At 50.9% G+C, this 27,818-nt stretch overlaps 1 protein-coding gene across 1 annotated transcript; it reads right to left on the bottom strand.

The window, feature by feature from the left end:
• Positions 1-1,035: 1,035 nt before the first annotated feature.
• On the bottom strand, positions 1,036-26,910 carry CRHR1 (corticotropin releasing hormone receptor 1). The gene is made up of 13 exons (NM_204321.2): positions 26,669-26,910; positions 20,002-20,086; positions 11,810-11,929; positions 10,320-10,405; positions 9,172-9,278; positions 8,667-8,787; positions 8,233-8,386; positions 7,865-7,925; positions 6,964-7,036; positions 5,775-5,860; positions 4,730-4,865; positions 4,498-4,539; positions 1,036-3,123 (listed from the first exon to the last, which is right to left on the bottom strand). The coding sequence occupies exons 1-13, from the start codon at positions 26,717-26,719 to the stop codon at positions 2,983-2,985; spliced, it is 1,263 nt and encodes a 420-aa protein (NP_989652.2). The 5' UTR covers positions 26,720-26,910; the 3' UTR covers positions 1,036-2,982.
• Between the last annotated feature and the right edge of the window lie 908 nt (positions 26,911-27,818).

Here is a 27,818-nt window from a genome sequence, read left to right as displayed (position 1 = left end):
CAGCAAGCAAAGCAGCCAGGGAGCATGGGAGAAGGAGACCTCTGGGACTTGAGCAGTTGTCCCCAGTCACTGCTTAGGGGAACCCAGGTGGGCAGCAGTCCCCATGGGCATGGTGCTGAGACCCTTCCCCTGGCACACCTAAATTGGGGTATTCCCCTCGTTGTTATCAGCAAGTGGCTGGAAAAAGATGCTCTTGTCAGGGCAGAAAGGGACTGTTTGTGGAATCACTGGTTGGGTCAGGACGGGCACCTCTCACTGCTTCCAATGGGTGGAAGGACGCCGTGGGGTGCCAAGCAGGGCACCAACCCCCATCACGCTGACGTCTCTTTGCCTGCTCCTGAAGCAGGGCTGGATGCAGGAGCAATGCAGCAGAGCTTTCTGCAGGATGGTTCTGTGACACAGTGCAATCTGTGCCTCAGTTTGCCCAATTTCTCCCAGTCTAACACCAAGAGTTAATGCAAGTTTATCTGTAGAGACTGCAACCTTGTCAAGAGCACAGGAGACAGCGATTGGCAGGTCATTCATCTTGGAATTACTTGATAACTCCAAATACAATCATGTAATCAGCAGGAACGTGTAATTATTATTTATGTGCACGGTGCTTACCAAATTACAGCGCTCTCCAAGGCTCAGTGCGATGAGCAAATTAATTCTGCAGCAGAAGAGCTTGACCAGAAAGAGGTGTTTGTGTCTGAATTTCACTAGTAAACACTGATGTATGAAATGAACTTGGGGTTTAATTGCGCATTACCTTCACTCTCAGCTCAGCTGTGAGAGGGAGCGTAGGATGCTGCGTGGAAAATTTGGAGAGGTGTTTGGTTTTTCTAGGCATGGTGGTGTTAGTGGGGGAGACCCATAGTGGGGGTCCTCACCTTCTTTAATGGGGTGGTGCAGTATCCCCATGGAAAGCTGTATCCCTCCTCTGCCCCACGGGATGGACCTGGGGACACATGAAACCCCCAGATGGGAAGTGGGGAGGGGCCGCGCTGGGGGTGTTTTCTCCAAACCATAAAGATGCCCCCAAAGTCCTTGAGAGAGGAATCAAAGTCATTTTAATCAAAGAAGGCTGAGAACACACGCACGCCTCTCCATACAAATAGCAAAGTCGCATCAGTCAGAGCAAACCACCAAGAGAAAGGAAAAGCAGCGATGCAAACGCAGACACACGTTTGGGTTTCTCTCTTTGCTCTTCTCGGTTTGCAGCTTCTTTCCCATCAGAAACGACAGCTTTAAAAAGAAACAACCCAAGGGAACGTAGAGGGCATCACTTGTTGGAACACCTTTTGTATGTACAATGAAAACGCACCTTCTGGGGGGGGTTCTCCCTCTTTATATCGCCAGCAGCTCTGAGCTACAGCACACCCAAGTGCCCAACACAACACAGAGCCACCCATGGGGAGTCCAATCCTGCAGGATGTCACTCACTGACACCAGGCAGGGGCATGGGGTGGGCTCTGGCTGTGCCATAAGCAGTGCTTTCTGCTTTTTCCTCGGGGTTTGCACCGTTTTTACACATCTGCCCCTATGGGAATAAAGCTGGGGCCATCTGGTTTTCCCATTGTGTAACTCCGGGGTGTTTTGTTCCCCCTCACCCACACTTGGGATGAAGGGCACTTTGTGCTGGTGATGGGTGAACTTTGCCTGCCCCACATGAAGGGAACTGTCCCAGTGGTGGTCACTGGGTGATGCTGGGAGCTGCTCCCACCATAGTACTGGGGGGACTTCTGGGTTGGGCTGCACAGAAGACATGCAAGTGGGAAATCTCCGAGGGAGAAAGAGAAATGGAAAGGATTTGCTTCGAGCTGCTGAACTTTGTAAATGTTTGAGGAAAGATCCCGGAGGTTTTAGCCTGAATCTTCTTTTTTTTTTTTTTCCCTTTCTTTTCTTTAAAGTAAAAGAGATTTTGTTCCTTTCTGGTGGTGCACCCTGAGGAAATCACATCCTACAAATTCTACAATGCTTAAACCTCCCCAGGATGGGAAATACTTATAGCTGTTCTTTACACGGGAGGGAACTGAGGCACAGAAGTGTGAAGTGACTCCTAGCAAAGCCTGCGGGGCCTTGGAGGTAAAGCCCTGGGATGCAGAGAGCAGCCTCAGCCCACAGCCCCTCTGCATGAGCATCCATAAAGCTTGGCTCTCAGGTCAGGGCCGGATCCTCCACTGCACACACAGCTGCATTCTGTGACCATGTTAAATGGGATGCTGAGGGCAGACCAGGGACATGGCAGAGCCTGGGAGCTGGTGTGGGGATGGAGGCTGCCACTCCTCCAAGGCACTTAATCCCAGCATGGGAGGGATTCGGCCCCGGTCTCTACACGAGGGCAGGGAGCAGCTTTGGCACTGAGCTTGGTGAGTGCAGGGCAGGGAGGGAAAGAGCCACACACATCTCCATGGGGCTGCTCTTCCTCACCTTTCCCTAAGCAGGGACAGGGGGCCAGGTTGAGTCCTGGGGTTCTGACTGCATCCTGCCTTCCTGCCCTCTGTCTCACATGGAGAAATCAGCTGACAGATGGGGCTCCAATAACCCCAGCGCTTTAAAAACACAGCAGTGTAAAGCAAAGTCCACAATCAGCCCCGGGCTCTCCGCCACCTCCATCAACTCAGAGGCTTTTGCCCACCCTGAGCAGCATTCCCAGCTGAGGGGTTAATCCCTGGGGCATCCCTGCCTTGGTGTCACCTCAGACAAGTGACAAACACAGGGAGAGTTGGGACACGGGGCATTGTACTGGGATGGATGCAGACAGAGCAGCTGCTGCAACCTCTCCAGATTCCTTCTGCCACCCCAGCAGGTCACACCAGGTGCCAAGCAGGCAATAACACATCTCAGATGTCCCACATCCTACAGCTCTGTCCTGTCCGTACAGGAGCTTCTGCAGAGTTTCCCATTGCCCGCTGCAAGTTCGTGCATCCTCTGCAAGCAGCACACCCTGCTCCCGTACCCACACAGCAGGGTCCCGTCGGGCAGCTGCCTCCTCCTGCCTCACACTGCTGAGGACTGCTTGATGCTGTGGAAGCTGACCCGGGTTGGGGAGGTGGGGATGGACATGGCCCGAGCCACCCGAGCGCGGATGGAGTGCTTGTCCTGCCATCGGTGCCACCGCTTCCGCACAGCCGAACGCACCTGGGGGTGACACAGAGGAGGGGACAATTAATACCCACCCGGTTGGCCAGCACTGAGCTATGCACGCTGCAGAGGGATTATCTGAGCTCTGCTTGCAAAAGGCGAGGGGGGTTGTGTAATTTTCCCGAAGGAGAAATGGAGATCTCCTGATTCCTTTCTTTTTCCTTGTCCTGCTATTGAGGGTCTGGCACCAAACGGAGCTCTGAAAGCTGTTCAAAGGCACAAAGATATCCTCGTGGAAAGTGTGAGGGGCTGGGAGGGAGGAGAGTGACAGCTGGGGACTTCTGTGGCTTGTCTGGTCCCCAGCTGAGATGGAAGCCATAGCAGGACCACACGCTGCATAACACAAGATGCTCAGCAGCCAGTCCTCGTCCAGCCCCTTCTCCTCTCCCATCAAAAATAGCAGCATCAGTGAGTTACTTAGCACATCTGAGTCTGTTACGTCAGGATGCTGCCAGCTGCCTTTTGTTGCTGAAAAGTAGTTTGAAAAATAACCCAGAGAGGGGTCTGCGTCTTCTCTGGAGCTCTAAAATACTTATGCTGCTGTTCCCTGGGGCTTTGCTGGTTGCTTTTGTGCATCACAGCCACTGAAGGTGTGAGAACATTTAGGGGGAGAAGAAGGAAAGGATCATCTCCTGGTCTTGTCTCCTTTATTTGCCTCTTTCTGAGTTTCGGGTTGGAACCTGAGAGGTGCACCTTTTCACATTCACATGGGAATGGGACCCTGGGCTCTCCTGCTGCACCAAATCACATGCATGCACCCCCAAAGCATCCATTTGCAGCGGTATATTTTCCTTCCCCAAATAGGAGGAAATAGTGAGTAACTGGTATTTCCTATGAGACTGTTCTGTTTCTGCTGAAATTCCTCCCCAAAGCCTTGCCTTCCTTGCTGCATGTGAGATAGGAAGCAAAAATTCTCAGTTTCTCACATTTTTGGATGCTGAGCATCTCTGTTAAATCCAGCACAGCTCCCAAACAAGCCACAACAAATGCAAAGCCTGGGAGGAAGAATTAGTAAAGGCTGGAGACAGTCTTCCAAACAGCAAAGCCCTGGAAGCTGTCAGCTGTGTTTGATTTGCATGGGGTGCTCATGGGCAATTCTCACCGAAAACAAACAAAACAAACCCACAGAACCACAGCAAACAAAACCAGAAGGAGCTGAAACTACATTTCCTATTCCTTGTGAGAAGCAGTTCTCATTTTCTGTCAGATCCCCCCGGCAGGACAAAGCATAGAGCCAGAGAATATCCTGTTCCCTGTGTGGGCACAGTGTGAGGCTGTGGATGTGCCTGCAGCTGAGGGTAACTGATCTTGCATCCTCTCTCAAGGATGGGCACAGACCCCCCCCCAAGCACCCTCAGCCCCAGGGCTCACCTCGCTGTTCAGGAAGCAGTAGAAGACAGAGACAAAGAAGCCCTGGAAGGAGACAAGCGCAGAGTCACAGTGGAGTTACCCCAAGGCTGAGCATCTCAGAAGCAACCTCAAGGCTTGGGAAGGTCAATTTTTGGGATGGGGGAAAAGTGAAATGAGACATCAGCCACACCATGTGCTCCTCCACATCCCTTGGTGTGGACCCTGGGATAGCAGCTGGACCTGAGAGCCGTACCTGGAAGGACTCCAGGAAGGAGTTGAAGTAGATGAAGACGATCCTGGAGATCTCATCCTCCCCCGGATTGACAAAGAACAGCATGTAGGTGATTCCCAGCAAGGGCAGCAGCACCAGCGTAGCCTTGACTGCTTTTCTGGGGAGAAACCATGGAGATGAGCTGCCACCACGCAGCGCTGAGCATGGGGACCGTCCCCATCCCACCCTCACCAACATGAGCACCAACATGAGCAGAGCTGGTCTGTTTCCTAAAGCAATCCCCAAATAATTGGGATGGTTTGATCACCTTGTTTGGCTTCTCGTCCAGAACGGGTGGTGGATAGTAGAGACCTGACCTTGAGCTGCTGAGCTGAGCTGCTTGGATGAGCAAGGTCTTCGTTAAAAAGGAATTAAGGAGGGTAAGGTAATTTACACCCATCGAGATGGGTTTATGAAAAACTTATCTCAGCTAATTAATTTGATATCTTTTCTTGATGAGATTACAAGTGCGGTTTGTGAAAAGTGATTGTGCTGATGCAAGAGAGCACAGGAAGGATAGGGGCTCACTATCTCATTTGTTTTGACTAGGGAATGAGCACAGCGCCAAGCTGACAGATTCCAGCAGTAACTTAATGCCAGAAAAGCCATCCCTGGAGGGTCTGGGCTGGGTGGGGACTTGCAGGAGAGTCCCAGCCACCAGTGCAAGCTGGTAGATGGCATGGGTGAGCTGACAGCAGCTGAGGATGTGGGGCTTCAGTCGGCAAGCTGGAATATAGCGAGTAACCACAAACTGGAGATGAAAGCCAAAGGACACAACCTGCTCTGTTTTGGCTTCCCCAGGGCAGCAGCCATGGCAGTGGAGGACCCGTTCCCTTTTACCAGTGCTCCTTCCTCCCTCTTTGAACAACCACAGATGTAATGTCCACGCGTCTTCAAAAAGCATCTGAGGTTCTCTTAGGTGTCTCCGTGCTCCCATCCCCTTGTTGCTCATCTGATTGGGCTGTTTCTGTCCCTTCTCCATCATGCTAAGGCTGTTCCTAGGTCTGCTTTACACTCCTGCTCTTACCTGTACTGGATTGTCTCTGACGTGGTTGATGCTCGGAGCTTGGTCATGAGAATCCGAACAATGTTGAACAGAAAGATGAAGTTGATCTGGAAAGCAGAGGGCAGCTGGTAAGAGTCTGCTCCCCTGTGTTCTCCTCTGTTCCCACAGCAGAGGAAATGTGCTGAGGGAAATGGGAACACCTCACGAACCCAAACCAAGCCTGGGGTGAGCCTCAAAACTGAGAAGCAGTGGATGCAGTATGTATGGACTCTGTTTCTCATGAGGATCCACACTGCCTTCCTTGCACTGGGAGAGGGCATCTATGTATATATACTTTAGCAATAAGATATAGGAGCTTATTTGCAGGACAGAGGGCTGAAGGGTGCACCAGAAGACGAGTGAAGAAGGGGTGTGAGCAAAAAGTGGACGGAGAGGAGGACTGTAAAGCAAACAAAGGGATGTGAGGAGATTGGTTGCCATCATGGCAAGAAGCTGCTCTCCTGGCTGCCAACTGCTAATGAAACTGGGGGGGTGGTGCTGGAGCTGAGCACAATTGACACAGATTAGAAGTGGCCAGGCTACCTGATGGGCTGGGAAATGAAAGCAGCTCAATTATCCACTGAGGTACAGGGAAGGCTGCTCGATGCCAGCGATTAATGCCCCCTTGGGTTTTCCCAGCATTGGGAGTGGAAGGTGGAGAAGCTGCAAGGACCTTGTGCACAGGTTTTGTCCTGCAAATGCCGATCTGACACTGGCACTGCTGCTTGTGACCTGCCAACTCTGCTCCTGTTCACCCCTTTCTGAGAAAGTGAAGTCCCAGTAAATTGTTTGACCTCTGGATCAAGCGTTGCTGCTCAGCCAGTGGCCAGGAGCAAACTGCTGTAGAGCAAAGAATGAGGCTGGGGCAGCTCCTGATGTTTGGCAGAGCACACACCTGCACCCAAACAATGCCTCAGCAGTGATGGGGAGACTGACCAGTGCTTGTGGGATTCTGCTAATGGAGGCATCCCTATCACAGTCCCTTTCTAGCCCATCTCAAGTTGTCAGGATCCATGCATGATGTTTCTCATCACAGCTGGGTGCTGTGTGAGTGGGGGGAGCCAGGCTTGCAGGGCACTGCTGCCATGGGACAGCACAGCTGGCAAGATCCAGGTCCACGTATGGATGGGAAGGGCCTGATATATAGCAAGCAAGGTCACTTTGCCCTTACCAGAAGCACCAGGATCATGGGACCTTGATAGATGTAGTCAGTATAAACTCCTGCTCGCTTCCCAAACCAGCACCTGCAAGGCAAAGGCAGGCAGTGTTGGGAACATATGGTGTCAGGGACAGGAGGTGTCAGGGACAAGCCTGCAGCACAAGTGACCTAGGTTGACTACTGCCCTTACACAATGTCCGTAGGTCACTGTCATAGCATGAAGGCACTAAGACTTAAGCTGCAGTAGCTGGGAGTGGCTGCTATGGAACAGCTTCTCCCACACACCAGACTACATAGGAAGGTTTATACTGATCCTGCATGAGTGTGGGAACTGGTTACTGTGGGGTAAGGAAGGACAACATTACACAGATAGGTCTAGGCTCTGTCCCCAGCAAACCCCGTAGGAGCTAATGGTAGTATCAGTGTCCTGAGAGCACGAGGCAAAACTAGTGCTGCAAAACAAGGCGAGCTGCATTCATCAGAGCAGGCTCTTTTCAGTTCCACCATCCCCATGATGAACTCATCAGGTTTCTGTTAAGTCCTCCATTAGCAAGTCTCTGTGAAAATGGCTCAGGTGGTGGTAGTTTATATCTCTACCGGTAGATTAAATCCCAGCTCCACTTAGCAAACACTTTGTAAGAGCTGAGGCTTAATCTAGCCTTTTCCCTTCTTAAAAATCTCATTTGCAGTTTGAAAGGAAAAATGCAGCAGCAGGCAGGGCTCGTGCTGCAGTGAGCCTAAGGGCAGGATAAAAGAAAGAATGGAAGAATATCATTTTTCTTTGCACCCTTTCTATGTCCCCCACCTCATGTGATCCCCTGCAGGCACATCCATGCCTGCTGTGTGTCGGCTCCTGGCATGACCAGGGAATTGGGACAGAGAAGGGAGGGGGAAGGAGAGCAGTGAGGCTCACTTCTCGTTGTCGTAGTACAGCTTCCCGATGGCCCAGGCGACAATGATGGGAAAGGGGATACCTGCAGATGAACACACAGACAGGTCTCAGGAGTGCAATACTGCAACCGAACGATGATGGTCTTCTTGCACAGGGCAAGCTGATATGGGCGTGAAACTACTGCTCTCATGCTCCTGCAAGGAGCTGTTTAGAATCATAGAATCATTAAGGTTGGAAAAGACTTCCAAGGTCATCTAGCCCAACCATCAGCCCACCCCCACCAGACCCACTAAAGCACATCTTTAGGTGCCATTAGGTAAAACAAGAGCAAGAGCAGAGGATAGGGGTGAGTATCACCCACTGCATGTAGGGGAGGCCCTGGTACTTACACCAGCCAATGCAGATGAACATCCACTTGCGGAGCTTGTCGGTGGAATAGGTGAGGACGATGGCTGTGTGCAGGTAGCAGCCCTCGCCAAACATCCAGAAGAAGTTGGTGACATGGAAGTAATTGTAGGCAGCAGTGACCAAGCGGCACCAGACCTGCCAAGAGTTTAGGAGACACAGTGAAGAGCAGAACTACTTCAAAGAGACAACAAACAGACCAGCATGGCTGCTGCTTCTTGATGGCACAGTAAAAACCAACGTTAGCTCTGTGTTACAGTGAGGGAACTGAGCCATAGCATGACACAGATCCCAGAAGAGCAACTGAGTGCAGGTTTCCCATAAGCCTTGATTGCTCTCCAGCCACCAATCAGCACTATTTGACCTCTCAAGTAGCTTTTGATGCCTCATCTCTAAGATCCTTGAGCTTCCCACCTACCACGTTGCTCTCGTGCACCTCTGGGTTCATCGTGAGCTGCACCACAAACCACGTGGCATTGCGTAGGATGAAGGCTGTGATCAGGTTCCAGTGGATGATGTTCCTCAAGCACCGGATGCTCCTGCAGAATGGGGGGGAACAAAGGACCATCAGAGCACAATGGGTGTCTGGGGACAGACCCAGGAGGGCTGCAGGGGAAGACAAGGTTCTTTGTGGAGCTGACTGTTTTCAAAGGAACCCAAAGCCCAGTGGTGAGATGGTGGGGCTGTGCCCTGGGTGATATGGCCAGGAGATGGAGGGCACCAAGTAGGACCCTCTGCCTCCATAAGCCATTGCTTTAAAAAGCAGAGGGAAGAAAATAACTCTGAGACAGGCACTCAGACTGGAGAGTGGCTGAAGAACAACGGCCATAGAAGGGACATAGCAAAACACCAGGTCTCCAGGTCTGTCCCCCCGAAGGGACCTCTGTAGGCTCATCCCCCCAGCAGGAGGTCAAGTCTCTCACCGCAGGCGCATGAAGAGGACGAAGGCCACAAGGAGGGCCCCCAGCGAGACACAGTGCCCCAGGTAGTTGATGATGACAGCGATGTGGTAGTGCAGCTTGCTCCTCTTCTGTGGAGAATAAGACAGAGAGGGGTCAGTGGAAGCCCAAACCCTCCTCCTCCACCACCCAGAGCTGCTCTGCATATTGGGGGTCCACGTGCAGAAACCCATTGGAACCCACCTCATGGAGAAGATGCTGGAAAGTGCAGACAGGGCTAATTTAGGAGATATAGGCAGGAGATATACAAACATGTCCAGGCAATGGGCTTGGGCACTTCACATCTTGCTCCTACATCAGCCCTGCTCAGCACTGGGACATCCCTGACCCATCATCTGGGGGAAACCCTGCTGTAACTCAGCCAAGCTCATTGGCAGCATAATGCTTGATGTCTCTGTTCATTCCCTTTAGCCCTGGGGGCAGCTGAGAGGCTGGGATGAATTTGGGCAAAGAGAACAGGGGATCACAGGAAGGCATGAGTGATAATTAAATTAATTGATTGCTCCTGCTGTTAGGCAGCCATCCAACCTGTGAATTAGCAATTAACTGAGTGAGAAAACTATTCCTGGCAAGAGATATCAGCATCCTAAATACCAGAGGTGGTTATCAACTGTAAATGAGCAGCCTGTATCTCTTCTCCTTTGCTCTGAGGGGTGGCTTGACCTACACAGGGGCTTGTAATTTTTGGTATCCATCCCTCTCAGCTTCCTAAATATCTCCTTCATTTCATTGCCAGCAGGGAGATATGGAGTTTGTGTTGTATTGTTTTCATGGTAAGGAGCTGCAGAAGCAGAAGAGGGTAATAGATGTGGAGGATGTGCTGACCTGTACCATGCAGCCTGGGACCAGGAGACCTCACATTACAAACCCTCTTGGCCTTTTAGCATGGAAGGAATCAGAAATCACTTTATTTTTGCAAAGGAATGAAAATGTACATCAAGGACAGAGTCACATACGCTACCTACACCCTTATATTAACATGGATGCTGGTGTGTGCCCAGCCCCAGAGTTCCCTTGGGCCGTTCCTGAACCTGGATACTGTTGCCCTTCAAAATTCCATCACCCATTCCTCACCCTTCTGCCTGGAACCCGAGGCACTACCGATGTCTCACCTCCTCACTGAGGATCTCCTGGCACTGGGAGTAGTTGACCCGTGCTGCCCAGCTCCCATTAGCGAGGCATTCCCTGTAGCCATTGTCTGAAAGAGAGGTGTGCACATTGAGGGGTTAACAGTGCCTGGAGATGGGCACAAGCCCATGGATGTGACAGATGTGACCTGACGATTGTCAGTAAGGCAGGGGTCTCTGATATCAAGCCAGTGGCATCTTTCTCTTTGAAGTTGCCTCAGATATTTCTTCAGTTGATAGGTAATACAGGATCAGATTCCTGGGGTGCCACTCCTGCTATACAAAGCTTCACAGAGAGAAAAGGAAGGGCAGGAGTCTTTTCCAGAACACATCAATGTTTAGGGAAGTGCTTTCAAGATGATCTGTCCCTTGAGATGCTGCCCCAAGCCTCCCAAAGCACTCATGGGCCCAAAATGTGATATGGGAAGGTTTAGAAGCCCATCCTTGTGCTTCCAGACCTGGGATGAACTGCTTTAGAAAGATTTCCTTTCTCCTCATTTTAGTAATCTGGAAATCAGAGGTAAACAGCTTAAAACTACATGGGAATGATTCAGACCTGCTCAAGGGCTTTGGGTCTGCACCAGCACTGTCCTTTAGTGCCCACCAAGCAGCATGAGTCCAACTCCTCCACCTGCTCCAGCAATCACCTGCAGATGCAGTGTGGAGTTGGCTGCATTAGGAGCATTCTTTGCCTCTCAGTGGAGATGGTGAGGGGCAAGGCTTGGTTGTGCCAGCCCTGAAGCAGCCTCTGATTAGCATCAGCATAGGGCAACGTTGGGCTTCTGATATTAACAGGAGAGACCACGAGCCTCATCAGGACAATAGGATGAGACAGGGATGGGATAGCTCTTGGGCAGGCATGAGTGGGAATTAATGCAAACAGACTCCTGCAAGGAAGCACCATGAAGCAGGATCTGCATGCATGCAATCTTCTACAGCGATAAAAAGGTGTGGGACAGAAAAATCAATGCTTTCTGCATGGTGTAAGATGTTTCTTTCACCAAAAGTAGTGCTCAGGTGGTCAGAAACTCATTTGTGTGCTACATATTGCTCTGGGGGTATTCCAAGTGCCCTCACTTCATCCCCAGTTCCCAGCACATTGTTGGCACTGACAACTCAGACACCTGTGCTGGAAGGAGATAACAGTGAGGTCCCTGTGTCCCAGCTCAATTGAAGGCTATAGATCAGAGTGACACCTCCAGCAGCAGGACATCTCCTTCTTCACTCCCTGTCCCCCAGATGAGGACATCCCCTGTCACCCAGATGGGAACATTGGCTCCCTTCTCCTTCCCAAGTGCTCATCCAGGAGCACCTGCTTATACAACCATCTTCTCCAAAATGCGAGATGATAGGTTATTTCCTTTTTAGATGACGTGTCCCACAGAGCACCCAAACAAGCTCTGTACCCATTGATGTTCTGTCACTTGTGCCCCATCCACTGTCCATCCCATCCCCACTGGTGCTGCTCAGCTTACTTGTGGTGTTGTACCGCACGCCGTAGAAATACTCGGGGCAGGGCCGAGCCACCAGTTGTCCCACTGCACTGCGGGGCCAGCATGTGCCAATCAGGTCCACCGAGGCGTTGCACTGAGGTCCTGGTGGGGTAAAAGGTAGAGGTTTAGTGGAGGTTTAGTCGAGGACCTTGAGGGTTTGTGGTCCCAGTAGAGCTGTTGCGTTGCTGTGAGCTCTGCTACCATGTAAGCTTCATGGCAGACACTGAACACTTTCTGCACTGAGGTTCTCCAAAGAGCTGGTTGATCCATCCTATTTGTGATTATTGCCCTGCACACTCAGATTAAGCCTGGTTACAGCACAAGCCTGGTTTCTTGATCCAGCCTTCCACCTGAGCTTGGGGTCCTCTGCACTGGTCCTCCAAAAAGGGAAATATCTCTTATCCCACATTTTGGAGAGGGTGGGGGGAGGGGGAGTCCTTTCCTCAGCCATGACTTTGGCATCTGGCCCCACAACAGCCATGTTTTCCCATTCCCAGTGCTGGCAGGGTGCTCCTCAGAGGCTTTCCAAGCCCCTACACCTCCTGGCTCCAGCATCTCCTTCCCTGCCATCCCCGTTGCTTTGTTCCAGCCTTTACCAGGAAGAAAACTCCAGATTTCAAGCAGGACTTGTGTGCTTTTCTCAGCTACACAAGTGTGCTAATGTAGACATTAGGTAGGCCAGATTGCAGGCTCTTTTATGTATAATTTGTGTATATTTAGAACAACATGTACTGTAGCTAAATATGTCCTAGCTCCATCTCAAAGTGAGGTAGGAAGTACAGCAACTGCAATATCAACACAATGCCACCCCAGCAGACAGCATACGGCTGATGGGCAGCAGTCCTTGGCAGGGCAGAGGTCAGTCCCAACCACTCCTGGGAATCAGAGCTGGTTGTGTTGCCAGTGCAGAGCCAGACATCGCCATTCCCTAAGGCAGCCTCCTCCAATTAGAAGCTTATTGGGTGTAAAAACACATTTTCCTCTCGACCAGGATTTGACACAGTGCAGGCTGTTGTTCGGAAGCCTTTCCCAAGGATGGATAGAGCTGGCTGAAAGGCAACTGAATGAAACAGCAAAGCATTGCAATATGATTGTGATATAAGTATTTTTTTTTTAAAGGGGGAATGTTTTCTTCCATTGCTTATCTGAAGAATTGGCTCTGTGGCTTCTTGGGACATTCTCAGTGCAAAATGTCAGTGTGAAGTAAAGGAGGGTTGTCTTCATTCCTCTTTGCTAGAGAAAGAAATCTCCAAGTGTGTGAGCTGCAAAGCATCCGAGCGTGGTGAGAGCTGCCTTCTGCCTTCCATAGCTGGTAGTGAGAAATTAATTTTAACGCTGACCTTTGCTTTTAGCTTTCTTCATGTGTACGGTTGCTGTAGCAACCTTTACTTTATGTTAACTGTTTTAATGTAGCTTTTCTTAGGAAAAAAAGAAGTGTTTAATCACACATGTAGAGTGCATGTCTGTCTCATCTGCATCCATTAGGAACTGTTGTGCTCCTTAGGTGTTTTGACCCAAACTTGGCAGAGAAATAGAGGGTCACAGGCAATGAAATCTCTATTTAAAATTTTATGATAATACACATCCAGATAGAGAAAAAAGAACCAGTAATTGCTTCCACTGAGGACAAAGTTAAATTGTGAGTGCTCTCCCTATTAGTCACCAGGGAATTCACCCAGGTGAGAAGACACATGAATACCTGGAGCACAAAAGATTAATCTGGAATAACCCAGCATGGGAAAATGGAACTTGCACAGTGCTGATGGCAAAAACTCTCTCTGGGACCAGTGGGGCTGACAAGTACTATTTTCTTTTGGTCTCTTGTGCCTCAGTTTCCCTTCCTGCATCCCAGGGGTTGTGCTGTACTCACAGGGCCAAACAAGGCTCAGAAATTACAAGTCAGCAGAGGCTGGCAGCAACGTATTCCACTCAGTAAAGCAAAACCACTGCAGGACCATCAATAACAAAACTCATGACACACTCATGGAAATTATGTGGTCAGACAAAAGTGGCATTGTTTGGTTACAGTTCTGCTCAAGTTTGGACGTAATGCCTCCACTTTTCTCCAAAGCACTTGATTCAATGTTGCTTGGCACTCCACTTTAAGTGGGAGGCTATAATACTTCTCCCACTTTCTGAATCTCAGAAATGCTGTTCTCTACAGCACGTAAGGAAGAAAAACTCTCAGTCTGGAGAAGGGTTAAGTAAAGCAGTAAGAAGGGTGCCATGGGGGCTGTGCTGTCCCCTTTGCCCATCACACTGTCTGCTCCAGATGTTCCCCAGCGGCACACGGCTCCCAGCATTTAGAGCACTGTTTAGCATGGAAATGATATGCATCAGTGCTAAAGGTATTCAGATCTGCTTTGCAACCCATCCTATTTGCAGGGGATTATTCTCTCAGGTTCTGCAGCCGCCTGCTCCAGCTTCCTCAGCATTGTTGGCTTTGGTCTTTGCAGCAAAAAAGGTCAATAAATATCCTATTTGCATCCAATTCCAATTCCCCTAATTTTGCTCCCTCACTGTGTGTAGAAACACAGCATCTAGGGTAGGAGAGAGCTGGTCCTGCTTTAAGACAGAGAATGTGGCACTGGGGAAGCCACTCAAATCCCTTCTCATCCTATTTCCTTAAGGGTTTTGCTGCTTTGAAGCAATGTAAAGCATTTCTGAAGAAGTGCTTGTCCAGGGACTTACACTGAGACGAGTACTTCACAATAACTGCATCAGGATAACTATAGCAATATCCTTGCTGTTTCTGTAGAACATAGCAATATCGCTGCCTGCATTGCTCACAGAAGCCTGAGGTAGCTCCAAGATAAAGCCATGCAGACGTATGAAGCCTGGCAGCTAATCTGTCAAAAGATTTGGAACAAATGTAAAGAGGGCAAAGCACATCTACCCTGTGCCAGCACCACCAGACGTGTGGCTGCAGTGCTACAAGCCAGTGCCAGGAGGTTTGGAACAGGTTTGCACCATCAAGTCACTGCTTTGCTCAAGCAAAGATTGTGCTGACAGAGTCATGTTGGGGAACACATCCCCATCTCACACCCCAGTAAAGCTTTGCAGCCATGCAGTGCCTCAGCTGGCTACTGTGTCCCCAGCAATGCTACAGCTGCTCTGCAGGTGAAGGCTTTTTCAGTTCATGCAGTGCCAAAGGGGCAGGAGAGACAATGGGAAGCTGAATCACACACTTGTCCTTATGTTGAGTGATGCAGTTATTTATCTAAGGTATCTCAGGAGGCTGAGTAAGAGCTGAGATGTGTTAGCTCATATCTCTACCAGGTTGGAAATATTACTCAGCAACACCTATCTCTGTCCATCCCCGATGGCCTCAGTGGCTGTTTCTCATGCAGGCCAAAGCTCTGAGCTCCTAAGGGACATTCCTTCTGCAGCACTTGTATTTAGCAACCAGGGTTCCATGTCTACATCTAACCAGAATGCACTCACTGCAGCCAGTACCTAGGGGTACACAGCAGCATGAAGCATCACCCAGCCCTTCCAGGCAGCTCCACTGTGCTGGTGAAACAGTAGGAGCAATTCCACACCTCACTGCCCCTAAACCAAAAGCCTTGATGAGAATGCTCTTATTTAAAGGCTTTGACATGTCCATGATGGGTAGGTGCCAAATGCTGGAGGCAGTGAGTGAAACAGCGCTGGTGGGCAATTTACTTTAACAGAGGGCTGAAATTGGGCTGGTGGAGTTATGTGCCTTCCCTTTCGGTTGAGGATGAATATTTAACCAGGCTGGGGCCACTGAAACTGTCTCAAAATAACCTGATCCTTGCTCACACCCTACCTCCAGCACTGACTTGGGTGGTGTTGGATGTTTCTATTTACTTCAGTAAGTGTCCAGTCCTCAAAAAAAAATACCCAGAAATCCTCCCAAGCATTCAAGTTCCACGATCCTCAATGAAAAAATAATTAAGGAAGCTAATTAAGTGTTATGATAGCACAGTGTCTTTGTAATAAATTTTCAGCTTGTTGCTATTCATGCTCACTGACCATCCCCTTGGGTCTTTGCTGTTATTATGGAGAAGGATAAACAGGAGGCATCACGCCAAGCCCTTCCTACTGATGGGATGCATCCGTGCTATGTCAGCACCTGAGACAGCTCCAAGTTAAACTTATGGAGTCTATATATGACTTTGATACACAGTGTGTTGGAATCACATATACGTATGGAATATGTAATGGAGTGGGGTGGTTTGGGCCATATGACACACGATGTGGCTGATATTGTGTTATTTCCAAGGGTAGCAGCCAGTGCTTTATTCCCTGGTATCCCTGGGCTTTGTGCTGGGTGAGCAAGGAAGCACAACCCCTCACTGGAAACCTCTGCCAGTGGCTAAAACAGAGCAGAGCAGTTGGCAGGGATGTTACAGCATCCAGTCCAAAGTGCAGTTTAACAGCACTGAGATGTGCTAACACACTGCTTCCTACCAGAAAACCTCAAACTGTCACCATCTTCCCTCTTCCACAATGACAAACATGTGAATAAAAGCAAGTTTCTATCGACATTCCCATTTCCCAGATGATGGAGCAGAATGGCTTTATCAATACCCGCATACACTTAAAACACTCTGATTTTTTCCATAGAGGTGAGAACAAATTTATCAGCCCCAGTATCGCTGCTCTCCATCAGTGCTGAGTCCCTGCCAGGGCTCACTGCTGCCTCTTTAGCCCATTTATTAGTATTTCTGCATCGGTAGGAGAGATGCCAACCAGGCTGAAGGGAGAAGAGGCGCTGATGTTGTTAATTTGACCTTTATGAATTTAAATTCCAGTCTCTTCCCCTGGGGAGGCAGCAAGTGAATAGAAGAGCTGCAGCAGGGCAGGGACGGCTGTCGCATTGCCACTGGTGTGGAACTGGAGAGGGTGGAAGGCTCCTGGTCACACTGTCACCTTCTACAAAACTTGTCCCCACACCTGTCCTGCAATGCACACACAATGAAACGTTCACATTGCTGACTGCTCTTCTGTGCTTCTCAGACCCAGGCTTTTGCTATATCTGCCCCAGCTCAATTTGTTTTATTTGAATGCAAAGCTATGCTCCCTTCTCCCCTTGAAGAAAGCTCAAGTATTTTAAAAACAAACAAACACACATTTTTATTCAGCTCTGCCTAGCTTTGGTGTCACTTCCTTTTGCTTTAGGTGAATGTGCAGTGGCCCGAATCACTTCTTTCCTGGAAGGAATCAGCTGTGCTTCTTGCTCTCTTCTGGGCACACACAGGGGATTAAGGATAACAATTTATTGTGATAACAATTTAACAGCTTGAAGAAGTGAATCGTGCAGCCAGAAGCACCAGAGCTATTAGCAATTGGGTGCCAACTCCTTGGGCTGATCCAAGCCTGAATGCTATGAAAGGCAAAATAACCCCTCAAGCACTCGCTCTGCTCGAGTGCTTTCTGCTGGGCTGCTCTGGAAAAGCCTCACCTATTAGTTAGGAGGAGGTTTTCCATCTACTTAGACTCCCATTTCCTTCCTAGTGAAAAGGATGCAGTGGGAAGTATTCTTTTGACAGTGGGATGCTTTGTCCCCATGGGCAAAATGACCTCATCCCTCTGCAAAAGCTTTGTGGCAAGGGGGGAAGCAGCTGTGTACAGATCCCAGGGAACTGAAATCAGGAAGGTAATTTGCTGTCTGCAGCAATCTGAAGGCTGGGAGCCCTTGGGACAGGCACCTTTCCACCCCGAACAAGGTTGATCTTCATTGTTTCTCTTTGATTAAGTTTGATTAAGCTTAATTTTTTGGCTTCCAGGTGTTTGGAAGTGCAAGCTGACCTGGCTTCTAATGCACCTTGTTGGTCTCAAGTCCAGCTTAATATGATTTCTACTTGGAGGAGCAAATAGAAAAACAGCCTTTGCAATAGAGCAGCCAATCTGAGTTGCACGGATACCCACTGAGAGGCACTGTTGATGCCTACAATACTAGGTTGGACCATCATGTCTATGCAGGAGCCTGAGTGAGGCTGAACACCAAGGGACATTGTCCGGTGAGCACCACCTGCATCTCTCTGCACCACTCTGCTCTGAGCAGAGATCTTTCCAGCTCAGTGCATGCACCTCAGAGCACCAGCAATAGAACCACCTGGCCTTGCATCCTCATTAACAAGTGTGAAATTAAGTAATGGAAGGACTGTCAGTATGAGAAGGGTGAGAACCTGGGCTGGGATGATTTTTGGAGGAGTGATGCCACAGCAGAGTCCCTCTGTGCACCCAGCTGATGCCCAATGCGCTGTATGCTGGAGGAGCCTTGGGCTCATGTTGTCAGCACGTGCCATTTCCCAAGAGTTATGCAGACATTAACAAATTAAGCCTTGTAGCCTTGCTGCAGTTCCCATTAGCATCATCTTAACAAGTCCCCGCTTCAAATAGCCTCAAAACAAAGTTGCCGGTTTTGTGAACATCTCTTCCTCAGAATTGCTGCCCAAATCAGGCAGGGCTTAAACAGACCCCAAGGATGAGGGCTGACGCTGAGCACCACTTACCAAACAACAGGCAGAGGACAATTAGTTTCAGCTAAGCCCCCTCCCTGAGCAGGGAGCAACTCTCACGTGCACCATCCCCATCCCATATCAATAGAGCTACCCATGCATGACGGGTAGGGTGGCAGAGATTTTGCAGATTTAAAGCATGGCCTGTTATGCTCTCCATCCCAGAGTGATGGATGCCGAGGTGCACTTGCTCCTGAATGCTTTTGCCCTGATCAACCCCAGTCATGCAAAAAGCAGTGCCTGCTGCTTGGAAATACTCCCTGGGCTCAGGAAGTGACCAGCAGAGGTGATAGAGGCCATGAGCTGAGCACAAGGAGGCTCCATGCTTTGTGCCATGGGCCAGCTCCTCCATCACAGGAAGGTCTGGAGATCCTCCCCACAATGCATGGGTCAGAGCCAGAGACACATTGCACCAAGAAAGATGAGCAAGAAGAAAACCAATGCCATTTATCACTGCTTAACTTGGCCAAGGACAAACACCTTGTGGAGTAATGAAACATTCAGGGAACAAAGCCCATGAGTGATCACCAGGCTTCTCTTCACAGACCCCAGGACAGAGACATGCAGGCACTTCCATTTCTACCTCCAGCCTCGCTTTACCCTTGGCTTTCTACCCCCATGTCTAAGGTTGGGGATGCTCCTCGCCACGGTGCCCCAGGCTCTGCCAAACATCCAGGCACTGAATCAGCCAGTACCCAGCTGGAGTTGTTTAAAAAGGACTTTTTAATATTGTTGCTAATGGGAGCAGCGTGGCAGGGAGCCATCCATCACCCTGATGGAAGGATGCTCTGCTGAGCAGGGGCTGGGTCAAGCTGGGCAATTGCTTGATGCATGCTCTGTCCTCTGTCAATTACAGAAAAATGAGTTCTGAAGCAACCCTGGACCAGGGAGCACCTTCCTCCTGCTGCCTGGAAGCTCCTCTCCTCTCCCTCGGGCACCGTTCCTCCCCCCAGATCCATCACCAACCCAGAGCCGTCACTGCTGAGGTGACATCTAAATCGCATCTTTAATGTAGGACAAAACACAATGCTTTGTGGGCCTGACCTAGTTGGGTACAAACCCTTGCAGGGGTGTTGGATATGAGTGAGGTGCCAATGACCCTACCGGTGTCACCCAGCTCGGCTGAGCCATCCCCAGCCATGTCCCTAAGAGCTGCTTCCATGTCCCCAACAGTGCTCAGTGGCACAACACAGGGAGCACTGGGGACAGAGGGCAGCTGAGCCCTGAACACATCATGGACATGCTGCTTTGGTGATGTGGTGTCTGCAGAAAGCCATAGCTTCTTGTTGTCACCTTTGGGCACGGGGGTGGTGAAGGGATGCAGGCATAGGGGATGATGGCTCCTGGTTAGCAGAGGGCAGTTGATACTGAGGACCACTTTGGCTCCTGATGTCCTTGGGTGCAGTAGGGAAGAGGCAGCACGGGAGCAGGGGCAGAGCAGGTGTCTCTTTACCCACCTCTCCTCCAGCCCAAAGCATGTTTATTTTTCCTATTTTTAGCTCTCCTGAGCTCTGCATCTTCCACCTGCCTCAACTGACACTCTGCAAAATGCTGATGCAGTGTTCAGCACAGGGCTGCAATGCAGACTCAGCACATTCTCACCCCCAAAAAGGGGCTCACCCTCACCTGGCCACCCCTGCCACCAGGTGCCCTGAGCATGAGCTGAGGACACAGGACACTCACCTGTGTGGTTGGTGGTGGGCAGCAGGCTCTCACAGTACTGCTCTTGGATGGAGGCTGCAACGGGACTATCCCAGAGGAGAAACGCCTGCATGGGGAGAGAGCAGATGGGAACAGCTTTACACATGCAACACGCAGCTTCCTCACACCTCTGTTCCTTCCTAGATGTGGCAGCAGGTGGGTCTGATCTGAGCTTGCCCATGTCTTGATGGGTGTCACCCCCAAATCTGCATGCACCAATTTACAGGACTGCTTTTCCAGTCTTGGGGACTCATATTAGCTGCTCTTTTTCCCACCCATTGTTCTTCTTCTCCAAATATTCCCCCAGTGACCCACGCTGCAGCCCTGCACAGCCCCTGCTGAGCTTCAGTTTCTCCTGTTTAGCATTTTAATCACCACTTTTAGCGTCTTTGCATCCCAAGAGCAGGCAGAGGAAACACGATGAGCCTGACACCACGTTCAGATTTGTGATACCTTATTAAAATCACAGCCTTGTAAGCTGTCAGCAGGAAGATGCTAAGTTGCATCCTTAAGGGGATCTGATCCACAGGGTCGGGATGAAGCCTTCTCTAAGAGAAGGGCTTGTCTGCAAGCATTGCCATTCCCCTTGCATGGGGAAGCACTGATCACAAACAATCCTATTGGCAAGAGCTTCTCCACAACAGCTCCTGGGTGGCTCTGCAGCTCCTCTTGAAGTGAGAACCACTGACTCCATCTGCCTGGGGAGCTATTTTGGAAAAGCTGCTGCTGAAGGATGGTTTCTGGCAGAGATTGCAATGACCTCTTCAGCCCTGTGTGGCAGAAACAATGAAGTGATTCCATCTGCAATGAATGGATGGGATGAATGAGGGATGGCAGGGGCCGGTCCCTGTGCTCAGAGGATGGTCACCAGCAGTGAGTGAGGCTGAGGAGACTCCTTCCCCATGGCCAGGCTGCTCTCCAGTGCCGCATTTCCCTTCCTGAGTGCCATTTACCTTCAAAAATCACACTGGGTAGGGAAGACACATTCCTCCCCATGTCCTTTAGTGCTGGCATGCCCAGAAATCCCCAGAACCCTCTTGAAGCATTAGCAGGATGTATTCAGATGGGGAGACAAGCTCCGCACCCACTTGCTCTTTTCCAAACAACTATTTACTGCCTTTGGGAAGCTGGTTTTGACAGCAAGTGAGATGTCAGGCAGACGTACAAACAGAGCTGAGAATAGCTCCCTTGTTATGACTGCTCCAGATGGCACATGGGATCCAGCAGCACAACCCTGCCCCAGATGCATGCACTGCGAGGGCTCCTATTGCTCCAGTCCTGCAGGATCCCATCACACCCAGTGATGCTCTGGGTGAGGCTGGGCTCTGGGATCAGTGCTGGTGAAGCATGACCCCAAACATGAGAGCTCCCAAGATCCAGAGATAGGGTAATTGGGCTGCAAGGGTCCATCCCCTCTGCCTTGGTGCCTGCTGGACCTGAGGCTCACTGCATGGGCAGCTGGGACTCAAGGTTTGTTCCCAAAAAGGGCTGGGATGGTTTGTTCAACTGAACGGGCCTGCAAGCGTTAATTGGATATGATGGTGCTGATCACAGCCTGCTCAGCCTGGCAGTGCCCATCCTCCTTCCAGACACAGGGAGAGGTCTTGGCACCGGGCTGCAGCATGGGCTGAGCTACAGCTCGAGGGGTGAGGATGGAGCGATGGAGTGCAGGCATCAGCTCTGGACAGGCTTTGAAAAGGGGCTAAAATGGCAAAAAATAAAGATAAAAATAAAATAAAGAAAACAAAATCCTCCAAATTAAACAAAATCCTCCAAATTAAACAAAACAAACAAACAGCTTATTTTCTTTGTTCTACCTGCTCCCATCAGCCACGCTGCTAGCAGGGTTAAAGTGGTGATTCCAGGTGCATTTGCAAAAGCATCCTGGTACCCTGCTGGTCAGGCTTTCGTGCGTGCTTTGTCCCCCTGCAGGTTGCTTTAACCCCTCCACAGGCTTTGCAGGAGGAATAGGTCAGAGCTCTGTCCTTGCATCCCCACTGTCAACTGCCACATGGCACCCAGCGGGTCCCAGCCTGGCTGAGCTGGAGCCACACACCCCAATGTCCCCTTCCCTCGACCCTCCTGCTCTTGCTTTGACACAGAGTACAGCCAATCCTGCTCTGCAGTAAAGAAAAACCTTTGCGATCTCTCTTAGGCTGCCAAAAATCACAGAGCGCGTCAGCTGAGCGTTCAGCTGTGCAGGGGAAGGTAAGCAATCTGCTTTTGCAGGAGCAGTTGCTCTGCACAGAGGTCCTGCTCTGCCAGGGCGTGCTCCTGTGAGCACAGTGCTCTGCCAGGAGTTGCATGGCTCTGTGTTGGAGCAGCTTCTCCTTCACCTGCAGCCAACCATGGCTTCAGCACTGCTCCCCCAAGCCTACACTAATGTCTTTGTTTCACACACCTGGAGGCATCACAGCTGCTGCTGAGGACACTTGGTTAAGCCTGGAGCTTGCAGGACACAGCTGAGACACCAAAAGGTGACACTGCTCCATCATTCCTGCCCCCATGCATTGCAAGCACTCTCTGTGGTCAGTGTGTCACCCCCAACATATCCAAATTGGGTCAGAAGGGAAACTGAGGCACATGGGACAACTTGCCCAGGATTGCTCAGGCTTTGCTGCACTGCATGGGGCAGCTTGTTTGCATCACATCCCACCAGCTGAGCTCTGAACTGCACGGGTTTTTGGGGAGCCTCAGCCCAAGGATGCTCACTGCTGATACGGGCGTGAGGAGCAAGCTCTGACACACACACAGGCATATGCACAGGGCATCTGTCTCTCTGACCTGCCTCTGACCTAGCAGCAAAATTCAATTAACAACAATTAGGAATTAACGTTCCCCTGCAGTGCTTTCTCTCTCTGAAGCAATCCACACATATTAATTAATACGTTAATATCTGAGTCAAACATCACTCCCCCCATCCCATACTACCCAGGGACAGGCTCATTCCCCCTCGAGATCTCATTGCCTTAAACAAGATCGGATCTGCATGGCAGAAGGGCTGACAGACAGCTTGGAGCAGCGAGAGAGATGGTTCGGAGCCTAATTAGCAATCTAAGACGGGGTTTGGGTTTTCCACGGCTGACAGAGCTGTAATTGGAGAGCAGAACGATTAGCAGGATGCGAGCCAGTGGCTTTGCACAGAGAGGTCAGTGGGACTGATGGATGGGTGGTGATGGTCTCCGAGACCCCCCGGGAGGGCTGGAGGGGGTTTTGTAAGCAGAAAGGAGTGGGAGTGGCTTGGTTGGTTTGGTCAGTGCAGGAAAACCCTCAAGATGAGGGCAGCTGGATGGAGGAGTGTCACATCCTCCTGTGGGTACCATTTGGTGACAGGAGCTGGGCTGGTGGGACGCCCCTCTGGAGACAATTTGTATGGTCTCTTCTCCCAGTCAGGTGCCTCCAAAACTTGGTTTCAAGCCTCTCTGCAGGCTGCCTTCCCCAGGAGGATGCGCCCATTGCTGCTCACCATGGCACCAGCACAGCAGCAGCCTCCCTGCAGGTGTTCCTGCTGTAGGAACCCTTCCCACCCCCCCCCAGTGCTGCTCCCCAGCCCAGCTGGGCTCCCTGCCAGGCTGCAGCAACAACTCACACTCACTCTTCAATGAGTGTGGAAGAAGAAAATCCCTCCTGGAGGAATCCCTACATATGAACAGACCGAGGCTCAAAGCAAGAACCCCAGGAGGAGTTTTCCTATGGCTGATGTTACTGTGCTAACGCTTCCACCTGGCATTAAGACACGTGAATTGATGAGTTTAGCCATGCTGGAGGGCCAGCCCCTGTCACCAAGCAGGCAGAAGCTTAGATGTGAGTATTTATTACGTTTGGAGCCTCCCTGAGCATGCTGGATGCAGAACATAACAAAAGAATATCAATCAGGGTTAAGTGAACGCCTGTAAAGCCTGATTTATGGGAAATTAAAGTGTTTCCTGGATTACACTCCAATCTCTTGCTTCATGCAAATAATTCCAATTTGGGTTATCTATCAAACGGGACATGGATTTTTTTGGGGGGACGGGTGAAAAAAATGAATGGATTTGGATGTTAGAAGTTGAAAAGGCAAGCAAGGTGGTGTAGGGGACACTGGGAATCAAAGCAGCTCCTGAGGTACCTGAATTGGCCAGAGAAAAGGCTGCTAAAGGGGATGGCACATGCACAGGATTGCTTTCCTGAAGTGTCTGTATTAAACTCCCCCAAAGACTTTAAATACGGGAACTCTGAGAATACAAATACTTTCACTTCGGGGGTTGGAGGCTTCTTACCCCCATCTGCCCCATGGTCCTCCCTCACGTTTTGAGGGCCATGCCCCGGGCTGAGCATCTGCCATTCAACTCACCTCTAATTTTCCATGTTTCTCTCTACTCACATCTGGGGAAACCCCAATCACACCAAAGCATAGGACAAACTTCTGAGCAGGATATCTGGTGAGCAGGGCTGTATTTCAGGGCAGGGTCGAGCCTTCTCTGCAGGCTATGCTCCCTGCATTTCTATATATTCATCCTATGGCAATAGAGCAGCGACTCTGGGAACAAGCTGTGCAATTTCCGTCCAGTTTTCCATTGAAGATGTGAAACCACAGGGGTGAGCTCACACACACTGCATCAACTCCAGCATTTAAAGAAAGCAAGGTAAAGAGGAGATCCCTGGGGCCAGCAGCACATCCTACATAGCAAAGTGTGGGAAGCTGGCTTTGGGCTTATTGCTGCTGAGGAGGGTCAAGGAAGAGGGGAAACCACCCCCCCACCATCACACCTCAGCTTTCCAGTATGATCAGCCCCAGTAATGCCATCGATTCATGACACCACTTCAGATGAACTCATTCTTTTTCAGCCGCTTGTTTGGTTTGTTTAAATGACGTTCAAGATGCCAGAGAGTATTCTGAAGCAATTTTGGCTGCCTGTCTCACCGTCTGTCCATCAGCCTTGCACAGCAAGATGGACAAACCAATCAGTCGTAGAATGGTCTGGGTTGGATGGGACCCGAGGTTCCAAACCCCCTGGCTGCATGCAGGGTTGCCAGCTGCTAGATTTAGTACTAGACCAGACTTCCCAGAGCCCCATCCACCCTGGCCCTGAATACCTGCAAGGATGTGACATCCACAGCCTCTCTGAGTAACCCATTCCAGCGCCTCACCACCATCTCAGAGAAAAAACTTCCCCTGATATTTAATCTAAATCCCTCCCCTCCTTTAGTTTAAAACCATTCCCCCTTGTCCTATCACTACTTACCCTGCGTAAAAAGTTCATTTCCCTCATGTTTATAAGTTCCCTTTAAATACTGGAAGGCCACAACGAGGTCTCCCCACAGCCTTCTCTTGTCCAGGCTGCATTTTGTGATCTCAAAGTCTGGAAGGGTTTGGAGGACTCAGCCCCATCCTCACAATGGTATCACACTTGGAGAACACATGGGAGCAGCTAGAGAAGCCCTCAAGCCTAGGGGGGTCTCTAGGAAGGCACAGAAGCATCATCCCAGTGCTTCTGGGCTGGTTTTGTGACCCATCTTTGCTCCATATTCCCCATCTCAGACCCTTTCCCTACCAAAGTAGGGCAGTGGCTTTGCCAGTGCTGTCCCTGTGATGACAGGGAGAACCTGGGGTGGGGAGGGGGAAGAGCTCCTGCTCTATCCCACTTTCATTTCTCATATTAGAGCCAAGCAAAACCTGCACCAGGCAACACAACTGCAGAAAGAGCTCTTATAAAACAGGACTGGGGCTGTGCACTTAAAGGAGCAAGGAGCTTTGCAACGCAGCAGCAGCAGCTTGGCAGGGCTCTCAGCAGGGACAGATCAGCTCCTCTCACCCAGGTGAGAACTTTTCATCCCAAAGGAGCAGCCAAATTTACACGGTGAGAACCCAACCTGTGGGTACAAACCACAGCAGTGCAAACGGGGTGAGCTGACTCTCTGTGTTTGCTGTCCTTTTAACTCTGCAGTCACAACTGGGCCACTGAGACAGCATTTTGCAGAGAGCAAGGCACATTTATACGTTTTTTAACCCATTTGACACAGAGGTTTAACCGTAATTGTGGTCACTGTGTTTAGCTGCCAGCTCAGGGTATCACTGGGAACCTTTCCCATTCCTCGTTCCCCACAGTCTGGGGTCTACCCGTGCTTTGGGCCGGGAGCGTTTGCTTAACAGATGAGCCCTCGGGGAGGAAAGAATACTGCTTCTGACAAAGCATTTGCATTTTGTGCAGAGCTGCAAAATTAGCAGCGGCTCCAGTTCCACGGCAAGCAATTCAGGGAGGAAAGTCTTCTGCTTTGCAGGTGGGGGGTTGGGGAGAAAGGAGAGGTTTCTTAAGGAAATCAATAAAAGAGGGGGAAGAATGAAGCTCTGCACCTGTGCTGTCCCCATCCATCACAACCCCAGTGCAGCCGCCCCCTTCCACAGCCAAAGGGAAACTGCTGGCACTGGGAGTACCCAGTGAGGGAAGGGGACCTGGTGGTGAATCCCACCCCCCCCCCCACTGTGAGCTCCTGCTGAGAGCACACGCGGAGCTGGGGGAGCCCCCGGGGGTCGTCGTGCTGCCTTTTCCCCTTTGACTCTCCCTTTCATTCAAAGAAAGGGAAAAGTCGGAGACACGGAGCGGGTCAGGGTGCGAGGGGAGGAGGGCAGAAAAGTCCTTCTGGGATAGAGGTCTGGCGAGCACCTTACCTGCAGGAGAAAGAGGAGGAGGAGGAGGGCAGGACGCGGGCCGGGCACCATCCTTAGCTCCCTCCGCACCCAACGACCCGGGGCATGGCCGGCTCCGCTCCCGCTGCCGTCGGGGCTCCAAATCCTCGTGCTCAGGTGGCTCCGCCGTGCCCCGCTCCCCACTCACTGCCTTTTATAACCTCCCTGTGAGCCGCTCCGGCTGCCAGCCCACCCCGCAGCTCGCCCGCCGATGGGCTGCACCCCTCCTCACCGCCTCCCACTCCCCCTTCCCTCCTCCTCCTCCTCCTCCTCCTCCTCCTCTTCCTCCTCCCCTTTTCCTTCCTCCACCTCCCTTTAGCACCCCCCCAGGACCACGGTCTCCCCTTTCTCTCCCCACCGAAGCAAGAATTCAGTGCTGCTGCTTCGGGCTCTCCTGCAGAAGCTGTGGGCACCCGTGGCTCCGTGCAAAGGGATTCGGGCTGCAGATTGCAGAAGGGCTGCTGCATTCGTAGGATTTTTGTTCTGGCACACTGGTAGGGAAAAGGGAGGCTTCGCCTTCTGTCACTGCCACAGCCTGCAGTCCCTGTGCAAACTGGTTGGTGAATCAGCCCCTTTCCCGTAGCGATGTGGGGAATGGCCTTCAGACCCGGCTTGTGATGGAGATGCTGCAGGGCTGTGCTGGGGGCATTTGACTGCAACAGGAGAAACTGAGTCACGGGGGAAGAGTGCCTCCTGAGGGCGGTGTTCTGCATAGGGTGGGTGCTGGAAGGAGCAGAGGTAATGGGGCAGGAGTTGTGGGACTTGAACAGCCAACAAGGGTACATTCGTTTAGGTGCCACATCCTGGGGAGGGGGGAAGCAGTGGGGTGATGTGGGGAAGCCTGGACAATGTTCCTGGGGCTAACAGCACCCTTCGGCATAAGCCTCAGTTGTGAAGGGGTCTCTGTCTTGTGCCATCTCCTGGCAGCTTCCAGCCTGAGCTTCTGGAGTGATGTATCCTAAAGTCCCATCTCTTCGGTCCACCTCTGAGTTGGATCAATCGCTGTGTGGGTGAAGCTGAGGCAGATTCCGGGCATCCCTTCTGCACCCACCTGGGGCAGCTGTGGCTGATATAATACCTTGGGAACTGGCAGCAGAAAGCCAGGCAGTAAGCTATGGTTTCTTCTTTCCTT

Source organism: Gallus gallus, chromosome 27, assembly GCF_016699485.2.
Source record: "Gallus gallus isolate bGalGal1 chromosome 27, bGalGal1.mat.broiler.GRCg7b, whole genome shotgun sequence".
NCBI lineage: Eukaryota > Metazoa > Chordata > Aves > Galliformes > Phasianidae > Gallus > Gallus gallus.
Note: the sequence above shows the minus strand (reverse complement) of the source record. Positions and strands in the feature narration are given on the sequence as shown.